A 10913-nucleotide genomic window follows, 5' to 3' on the forward strand; every position below is an offset into this window, starting at 1 on the left:
TTTGATTATTTTCAAAGTGTCGGTTAACAAAACAGGTCGGTTTAGAATTGAGAGAGAGAGAGAGGGAGAGGGGGAGGGGGAGGGAGAGAGAGAGAGAGGAGAGAGAGAGAGAGAGAGAGAGAGAGAGAGAGAGAAAGAGGTGGTGGGGGTTTAATTTTGTTTATTTATAAATTTTGATTCTTAAAATGTTTTAGTAAACAATTGGGTAAAATGACCAATTAACCCTCATGAGCAAGGCACAGATTTGTAAACGTAAATGATAAAACTTATCAATTTTGAAGATAAAGAACAATAAGTGAAATTTGGTAAAAAGATAAAGGACAATTTCTGTAATTCTGTGTTTTTTATTTAAGGTTTCGTAAAACAAAAGATAAGAAATTTTTCTTTCTTAAGTTTTTTTTAAAAGAAAATTGAGAGAAAAGTTAGGGTTTCTTTTCTCAAAAACTTTTCGGTCAAATATGATTGTGAAGGAAAAGTTTATAACTCATTATAATATTACTAATTTACCTCATCTCAATTCTCTTTTCTATGAGGACATAATTGTAAAGTATAAAAAAAATTCCTATTTTTTCCTTCTGACGTAACTCAAAAATGTAATTAACACTTTCTTTTATTTTATTTTAACTCAAAAATGCCTTTTATGTATATAATTTTTTTCCTTTCTTCCCCTATCCAATCTTATTATTTCTTTTCCTTATATTTATAACCCGAGAATGCAATGTTAGTATTTTAACCTAACCCTGAACTATAATAATCGCTAAGATTTATGTCTTGATTCGTCATCCACCGGGACACTAATTTGAGTACCCCAAAAGATGTCTCCCAAAATTTTATATGTTATGAATTTAGTCCAGAAACAAATAACTTAAAATCATTCATCAAAGCAATGGGATTTTTTATTCAATCTTAAATATTCTTCATGCATATAATGGGAACAGTAAAATCCCTAAATTTATGTTTCATCTTAAGCTAACATGTAACAACTACAAACCTTGTTAAAGAGTGTATGATATTCACCAGTTATGGGAATAAATTAATAATTTGTATTTCAATCAACTAAAGCTTTATATAATAATAATAATGTAAAAAACAAAACGATATACCTTTCTTTCTTGTAAATTTCCTTTGCTTTATTACATGAATAAATCCCTTTGCTAACATATCTGCTGTTTGTGAAGTTGTCTTGAACTCCAAGTTCTGCTCATGGTAGAACAAGGTACGATGATCGTTGGCAACCCCGAATGTTCATTAACAAGCGGGAAATCAATGTTGTAATGGAGCCCACGGCTTTCAAGCCTTGTCAGCGCACTACTCAACACGAGTTTTGCACAACAAAACAGGTTCCTCATTTCACAAGCTTCCAACCCAACCATTGTCGGTTCCCAACCCTGTTGAAACAAATAAGCTTCCCATTCAAGTTCAAGTTCCTTGATCCTCCGCTCAGCCGCCTCTAGCCTTACGGTGGACCTCACGATTCCAACATACTCCCACATGATGGACTGTAGTTCCTTGCGCACTTGCTTTGTTCTATTGATTATCTTGTCTAGAACGGTGCACCGCAGCTGCGTAGGAACAATGGGTGGGTCCCAGAATCGTGAAAGACTTTGATCAATGTGGGACCCATTCATATGATTTATTGATGGCTTCACTGCTCTTTGTGCAAATACTAGTGCTTCTAGCAATGAGTTGCTTGCCAGTCGGTTTGCTCCGTGTAATCCTGTGCACGCAACCTCACCTATGCAATCATGTAGACAAAGATCAGATGTCATGTCCGTTATTGTCTTTTTCAAGGTCAAGGGTTGATTTTCTCTATTTTCTTTAATTATTTAACAGCTAAAGCGCTAAATATAGTTGCAAAAACTGTTAAAAGATCATATTATGATAAGAAAAAAACTAATAAAGCAATTTCCTTTAGACCCGTTGCTTTTTTGCCTGTATATTTTTTTTTTCATTTTACATGTTTGACTTGGGAGGTCAAGGTAAATAATACGATATGGGTTTTGATGTTCAGATACATTTTACCATCAAGCATTATAAAAGTTACTATGAACGCGCCATTAGAGAAAAGTCAAAAATGCACCTAATACGTATGCAAGACTTAAAAGTAAGGAATTAGTCTGTTTGAGCACAAAAGTCAAACACACAGGATGAAAATTTTCTTTTGAGGTCAAACAAACCAATTGGAACAACAAAATAGATATGGGTTTTCATGTTCAGGTACGTTTTTACCATCAAACATTATAAAAATTACTGTGAACGTGACATTTAGAGAAAAGTCAATACCATACACACCAAATATAACATAAAGTAAATAAATTAGTCTGTTTGACTGCAAAAGTCAAAAGCACAGGAAAATCTCACATTTAAGGTCTGACTAACTAATTGGATTATCAATAATGATATGGGTTTTTTAAGTTTGGATAAAGTTATAAAAATTACTGCCAGCACAACATTTAGAGAAAAATCAATATTAAATATAGCAAACCGATACACAAAAACATAAACTAGAAAATTAGTCTGTTTGATTAAAAAAGTCAAAACACAGAGGAAGAAATCTCACCTGCCACATAAAGTCCACGAACATTAGTCTCGCCTTGAAGACCAGTGCGGACCCCACCACACATGTAATGAGCAGCAGGAACCACAGGAATTGGCGCCCGGGTTATATCCAACCCGTACTTTAAACACTCAGCAGCAATATTAGGAAAAAGAGAGAGAATTTTGTCTCGGGATTTATGACTAATATCCAAAAGAACATATTTTTCGTCACGTTTTTTAAGTTGGTCATCTATACTCCTAGCCACAACATCTCTTGGTGCCAGCTCAGCACGTTCATCATACATTGGCATGAATCTTTCCTTATCAAGATTATATAAAATGCCCCCGTCACCCCTCACGGCTTCCGTGATCAAAAACGCATTTTCCCGCCTTTTGGTTGGTGGGTTCGGGAGGCCTTCGTCTGCTAGTGCGGTTGGACGAAACTGAACAAACCTGGAAGTGAAATTAAGTTTAGAAATGAGTAAAATATAACTTTTTTAAAATAAATTTAGATATCTTACTCCATGTTTGAAATTACAGCTTGGGCACGATGTGCCATGGCTATTCCATCCCCAGTTGCTACCTGCGTAAACTATTCGCGGATCTAAAAATGGTAAAATAATATTTTGCTATTGATAATTTGATATTGAAAATATTGTTAATGTGATCATAAGTAGTAATTCATTTATTATATATTAACAGTTCTAAGAAAAAAAAACATAAAAGCGGGGCTATAGGTAGGGCGATCATTATTCGGTTTGAAAACATAAGACCACCCTGCTGGCTATAGGTAGCGCATATAATGTATATATGTGTGAACCCTCGGGTGGGCAAAAGTGAATTGCACTAATTTTGACGTCATTTTACTAATCTCGTGAAAATAACGTTAAAAGTGGCGGAAGGTTAATCAAGCATCATGTGGTGGCATTGATAGCCGAAAGACAAGGATACATGCACCAATATACGGTGTCCCGATGGTTGAGTGGTATGTGTCTTATGTCCAAGCCTTGATGCAAAACTACTATCGAGCCGAGGGTCTCACCGGAAGCAGCCTCTCTATTCCTAAAGGGTAGAGGTAAGGCTGTCTACATCTTACCCTCCTCAGACCCACCATAGCTTTGCTATTGGTGGGATATACCGAGTACGATGATGATGAAAAAAAATAATCCGTATTAGCCGAATATCCATTAATTTCTTAAGAAAATATCATATATTAATATAATAATTAATTAAAATACTTAATAAAAAAACTATACCAAATTAACCTATCCTTATATATAACTTGTGGATTATAATAAAATTTAAAGAAGTTAAATAAATAAAATATATTAAAAAATATATGTATGGCTAAAAAATCAATTTGGTTTATTCGGTTGAAATCAGTATACTCGGTTATAACCAAAACTGAACTGAAATCATACTTGGTTACTCTTATTCGATTCGATTACATGCTTATCTTACTGGTTCACTTTGGTTTTCGGTTACAACCGATTAAACCCAACAATAAACACCCCTAGTTACAGATCAGCCAGAACCCCACCCCTTTTGACCCAGCCAACCCATTTTCCAATGCGCCAGTTTTCCGACCTGTGGATTTGTAGTCGATGGATAGATATGGCCTGCACCCCCCGAAGCAAGCAGAGTAACTTTTGAAATAAATCGCACCGCCTATAATTCCCAACACGCAAAGAAAAATTAACATAACAAATAGATATCAAATATGATAAAAAAAAATGTAAATCCATTTGATAATAACCTTGTATGTATTTGTATTAATAGTGTCAACACCATGGCAAATCGTCTCAAGTCCATCCTACAACCAAAATAATATAGATATCATACACTAATTTATAATCGATATTATTGTAATAAAGAACAGACCTGAGAAGTCAACAAGTCAATGGCGAAATGATGTTTAAAAACCGAAATATTTGGATCATTGTCAATGGCGTTTAAAAGAGCCCGTTGGACTTCTCGTCCTGTCATATCAGCCGCATGTACAATTCTATTATGAGAATGACCGCCTTCTCGTGCTAAATGTAAGTTTCCATCTTCACCATGATCAAACGATGCACCCATTGCTATTAACTCCCTGATTCTCTCGGGTCCTTCCGTACACACCACCTACATTACACAAATTCTCTCAAGAATCATTAAATGATTGTATCTTATTATTTCTGTCCTGTTTTGTTCCAAAACCTTGTAAGCATGTCAAAATCATGTGTTCTCATGGTGATGAGACATTTTCTTGATTACTTTTTGTTATCTAGGAATACAGGAATTAAGTAACAAAAAAAAAATGAGCCTTTTACTTATCGAGCTCAAACTGACTCGTGAGCCTAAACGAGCGATTTATTTATACATTTTTATTTAATGTATTGAGTATATATTAATATATAAATTATAATAAAAATAACTAAATAATATACATTATATCATATATAAAAATTGTAACTAAAATAAATGTATAAAATCAATTATATATATATATATACACACACACACACAAACACACTATTATATTATGATACATGTAGGAAGGAAAAAAAGGTAATTTCACAAAATAGAACTCTTAAATTAAGAGGTACAACCATTTTAAGCACATGGTCCAAGTATTTATTGCATAAAATGTTAACCAACAAAATCCCGCCCAAATATCCGGTTTAAATTTTGAATTTAATTGAGATCCAACTTTCAAAACCCTAATTTTCAAACACAAGCAATTCCTCTTCATTGGCCTCTCCCCGGAATTCCTAAACATAGATACCCAACATCACCACTCACACACCACCCTCCGGTAAAGTAAATCCATGGTGGTTGGGTCATTGATCACGCCATCTTCTACAGTGGCGGTGATGGAATAGAGAGAGAAATCAGAGGGAGCCAGCCAAAGGGATCTTTGGCTTTCTTCATGTCTTATCCCTCCCCTGAAACTCTCCTTGTACGTTAATGGGTAGGTGGTGTTTCGTTTTGCTTCCTAGGGTTCTAATTTTGTGCTTTTCATGTTCGTCAAGTTTTATTGGTAAGCGTTTTTTGTTTATTTGAAAGGTTGTGTTATTTACAATTATAATTTATGTGTTGTTTGACCGAGTTATGTACGTTTTTGTTTTCAGGGAATTATTTCTCAACTTCTATGTGAGTTAACCTGATCAAAAAATCTTATTCAGGTAAATTATAATTTTCCAATTTGATATGTTATGGTCATTTTGTGAGTTTTGAGATATAAATATATTGTTTAACTACTTAGGGATGGTGTGCGTAAATCCAAGTTTAATCAAGTTTTGAACATTAAGCTCGACCAAATCTTAAATGCTCAATAAATTGTACAACATTTTGTTTCTTATTCAGTAAGACATTCTTTTGATTTTTATATGTTGTGTGTTCGAATGTTGCAGATCTGCATGTTTGTGGATGATAATCGTGCACTGCAATGGTCTATTATATTTTGGTTATACCACTCATGTGTAAAAATAGTTTACAAAGATTTAAACATCAATTGATGTAAACTAGCATTTCTTTTAAATGGATTCATATTATTTTGTGTTGATTTATGATTGTTATCATTGTATTTCATCTTTAGTTTTGTTATCCAAAAAGTTCGGTTTCTAATAGATTTTCCTTGCAGCTTCCTCATCAGCTACTATAGTACTATCACTTGGGCAAGTAGATTTTCTCAAAATTCAAAATGGCAGGTAATGAAGTTTTTTTTATTTAAGCAATTGATGTATTCATCTTTCATGATGTTCACAGATGATATTGTGTTAATTGCTGAGAGAAAACAAGATCTAAACATGAGGCTAGAGGAGTGGCGAGCAACCTTAGAGACAAAAGGGTTAAGGATTAGTTGCTCTAAGATGGAGTATCTCCACTGTGATTTGGTGGGGTAAATGACAATGAGGACGCACAGATCACCATTGAAGGGCAGGTGGTACCACAGGTAACGAAGTTCAAGTATCTAGGATCATTTATTCAGAGCGATGGGGAATTAGACAATGATGTGACCCATCGAGTCCAAGTAGGATGGTGTAGATGGAAAGTAGCCACAGGTATATTATGTGACAAGAGTTTCCCAACTAAACTAAAGGGAAAATTTTATAGGGTCTCAGTTAGACCTGCAATGCTATATGGAACAGATTGTTGGGTCATCAAGAAGGCACAAGTGCGGAAGATGGAGGTAGCAGAAATGAGAATGCTACGATGGATGTGTGGGCTCACAAGGTTAGACCGAATAAGAAACGTTGTGTTTCGGGAGAGATTAGGGGTGGCGAACATATCTGACAAGATAAGAGAGATGGAAATTGAGATGGTTTGGACATGTGAAGAGAAGACATTCGACGAATCCTGTTAGATCCGTAGAAAACATGACTATTGAGGAGAGGAGGGGTAGAGGACGACCTAAATTGACTTGGGATGAGAGGATTAGGCGTGATTTGATATACCTAAACCTCTCTGAGGACATGGTTGAGGATAAGAATTATTGGAGAAGTAGGATTAAGGTTAAAGATTTTTAGAGAGAAAAGGAGTACCTTAACGCTTCTATTTACCTTATTTTGGTAACACACCATACAGTATTATTATTATTTTATTATAAAATTTTATTATTACTATTATTGTTTTAGTATTATTATTATTACTATTACTATTACTATTATTATTATTATTATTATTATTATTATATTGCCTCATATATATGTATTTCATAGCTGAGGGTCTCTCTGGAAGCCACCTCTTTATCCCGTTGGATAGAAGTATGGTGTGCCTACATCCCATCCTCCCCAGACCCTACTTATAGCTTTGCTGTTGGTAGGACTTCACTGGGTATGATTGATTGATGTTTTCATCTTTCACTTGTGAGATTTACCTTTTTCCAGTTCTTTGCATAGTTGCATTAACCTTTTAAGTTACATATACACTCTTTTCAACATGAATTAATTATTAGTTACATAGTTGCATATACAATCTTCTAAGTTACAAAGTTGCTAAAACCATTATATTTTATATTAGTTATTTCTATTTTTGTTTCAAAAATAAGTGATTATTTGATATTTGATTGTTTCAGTGTACAACATGTGAGAAACTTCTTGTTTAGATGGTGGTATTCAACTTTACTAGAAGAGATGAATGTGCATATCAAAAAATGATACCGATCACCCACTTTTCTCAATTCCAAACTATAAAAAGGTTATTATATTTTTAATTAATTTCATTAGCAGCTTCATGGTTCTTTTTTTTCACTTTTCATGAGTTATAAGTCATATGGAGGCAAAAATAAGGAATCCCGAGCACTCATTTAGTTATATCGTGCATTAAGTAAAATCAAGCTATGAATATTTCCGTGTAATCCTAAACATTTCCAAAAGAACTCATCTTTATTAAATAAGGTAGGTTTGAATTAACATGAAAAATTGGATTAAACAAGAGAGTTTTCAGTAAACTTTATTTATGTAAGATATCCTAAACGTTTTCTTAATTATGTAAAAATGTTATATTTACTGTTTATATTGGCTTCCAGAGCCAAAGATTTTTAGTGAGATGCTTTGTGTTACAGCCAAAGATTTTAGTGAGATGCTTTGTGTTACAGACCCGAATGCAAAACTAATAGACGTACTATATAGTATATATCATGAGAGAAATGATAAATTAACTAAAAATGAATATTACGTTGCAAACTTTTACCACCGCCGCATCGCGCGGGTACCTACTAGTATATACATTATATATATATATATATATATATATATATATATATATATATAGGGTAGGGTTAACGTAAAAAACAATAGTTTTGTGAGAAGCATAAGAATAGATGTACACCATTGGATCTAGGATCTAGTGGTTGAGATTGGTAGTTTCTAAAAGTTGCATAGTTTTCTATTTACAAGTTATTGTGTCCTATTTAGGTGATGCACTTTATTTTAAAGCCTTCTCACACTTCTCACAAAACAAATGTTTTTTATTTGAGCCATTTTCTGTATATCAAATAAAAAACAATTGTTTTGTGAGAAGTGTGAGAAGGCCTTAAAATAAAGTACACCACCTAAATAGGACACAATAACTTGTAAATAGAAAACTATACAACTTTTAGAAACTACCAATCTCAACCACTAGATCCTAGATCCAATGGTGTACATTTATTCTTATGCTTCTCACAAAACTATTGTTTTTTACATTTACCATACCCTATATATACATATACATATACATATACATATACATATACATATACATATACATATATATACAAATAATAAGCGAGCCGAGCTCAATCTTTAAAAAATGGCTCACGATCAGAGCTAGAGCTTTAGAAATTGAGCTTGAAATGAGCTAACGAGCTGAGCTTGAGCTCTCATAAGTCAAAACGAGTCGAGCTCGAGCCTAGTCGAGCTCAGCTCAGCTCGTTTACACCCTACTTAAGAGGTTCCGGATGACTCAACGTGAGTCGTGACACAAAAATTACCACATTGTCCCCTCTGGGAAAATTTCAAAAGTACATTGGTAATCTATGTAAAAAACACTAATTTATTAATGGGCAAATACCATAAAAAATACCAACATACTTTCTATTTTATCTAACAAAAGTCACTCAATAACTTTTTGTACACTAAAGTCCCTCTGCTTGTTAGTTTAGAACAAAATTGGTAAATTTTTTAAAAATAGAAACGCTACATCGAAATTGTTTTTAAGAAAAAACAACTAAGATAAACAGATAGTATTTGGTTATTTATGATATTTTCCCTTTATAAATATAAAGGATTAAAATTAACATTTTGAAAGCTTACTCTGACAATTTCCTCATCACATAAATAAGCCCCTGCTACAATTGTATCTTGCATGTGACTCTCAACTGAATCAGAAGGGCACAAAACAGCACTAACACCACCTTGTGCATAATTAGTATTGCTTTCATGAGGTTCGGCTTTTGTTATTATAGCAACAGTGCCATGTTTTGCAACCTCAAGAGCGTATCGAAGGCCAGCAACTCCACTACCAATAACAGCAAAATCAACATATTTTGTGGAGTTGTTTTTAATGCGTGAAGTTATGATTGTTTCAAAGGGTCCTCGAGCTTTGGTAATTGAATAACGGTATGTCTTGATGTGTATGGTGTTAGACATCCCACGTGACCTATAAACGAACGATACGTATATGAAAAGCACATCATTAAAATTCACAACAGATGCAAAAGATTTAAGTAAATGCAGTAACCATCCTCAACGAAACAGTGTAAATTTATAAAAATTTAGGCTAAACTTTACATACCACATTGAACTTGTCTCTTTGACCTGTTAGCGCGATAATTATAAATCATATTTTCATCGAACCAAAACTTAAAAACCGACCTTTTTTATTAAATTTATGGATTATACTTGTATGCTTGAATGTTAAGTAATTTATAGTATAAAAAAATAAAAATAAAGTGATAAAGTGTGTAGCCTATAGGTCCAATGTGTAATAATCAATTAATCATGAATTAAGAAAACATATTATGCCCAAATTTGTTATTTTGGGCCGAAAGTTTCAAACCCAAATGGCAGTTTTTTGGTTCAGTTTGGAATCATGCACAACACAAATCAACCCGTTTTAAGTAAACCTGTTGATATTTTTGTGTGATATCACCGGAGGAAATTGTAAATTGGAAGTTCCAGAGGCAATACTAGTAGTGGTCATTTTAGAATTCGACTACTGCAACTATAAAACAGAGAAATCAGATAAAAATAACAATAACAACACATGCAAACTGCTAGATTTTGAACAAAGAATGAACCTGAATTAGGAGATTCTGCAGTTGGTTGAAGTTGTAATTGAATTATTATTATTATTATTATTATTATTATTATTTGGGGATTAGGGTTTCGAATTTAGAAAGAGAAAGTGAAGAATCGAATTGGAATGAAATGGTTGCGTCTAAGTTTAATTCGAATTTTACGTCACAAGATAGATATATAATATAAAGTGAATAAAATGAAATGAAGCCAACTTACATTATTTCGTGTTTACGTGGTGGAATCCTTTATTCTTTTTCTTTTTACTTACTTTTTTAACACCCATTTGAAACCACCATCCGACCAAATCCGAAACTCAAATTTCAGTTATACTAATGAAAATTCGTTTCAACTAATCAAAGGCATGATGCTGAATTGCCATAGGGATTCCAGTTTGATACAAAATATAGACCCGTCTCGAAACCAGTTGCCCAATTTGTGCACAACCTTCGACCATGCCATGCAATTGCCCCAGTTTAAAATTAAGATGTGCAGGATTTTTTAACAGCCTTAAAACCATAGCCGACTCTAAGAATTCATGTGCCCCGGCCAACCAAAAAAAATATGCCCCTTATAAGCCTTAACGTACTATATAATGTAAACATATTTTTC

At 33.5% G+C, this 10913-nt stretch overlaps 1 protein-coding gene across 1 annotated transcript; it reads right to left on the reverse strand.

Moving 5' to 3' along the window:
• Positions 1 to 910: 910 nt before the first annotated feature.
• LOC143567662 (L-aspartate oxidase 2-a, chloroplastic-like) lies at positions 911 to 10158 on the reverse strand. Its single transcript, XM_077054031.1, has 8 exons — positions 10130 to 10158; positions 9318 to 9663; positions 4420 to 4662; positions 4295 to 4351; positions 4126 to 4206; positions 3060 to 3121; positions 2561 to 2991; positions 911 to 1735 (listed from the first exon to the last, which is right to left on the reverse strand). The coding sequence occupies exons 2-8, from the start codon at positions 9651 to 9653 to the stop codon at positions 1155 to 1157; spliced, it is 1791 nt and encodes a 596-aa protein (XP_076910146.1). The 5' UTR covers positions 9654 to 9663; positions 10130 to 10158; the 3' UTR covers positions 911 to 1154.
• Positions 10159 to 10913: the final 755 nt, after the last annotated feature.

This window comes from Bidens hawaiensis, unplaced genomic scaffold (assembly GCF_021521415.1).
Source record: "Bidens hawaiensis isolate Kalapana, Puna unplaced genomic scaffold, B.hawaiensis_p1.1 tig00023521_1, whole genome shotgun sequence".
Classification (NCBI taxonomy): Eukaryota; Viridiplantae; Streptophyta; class Magnoliopsida; order Asterales; family Asteraceae; genus Bidens; species Bidens hawaiensis.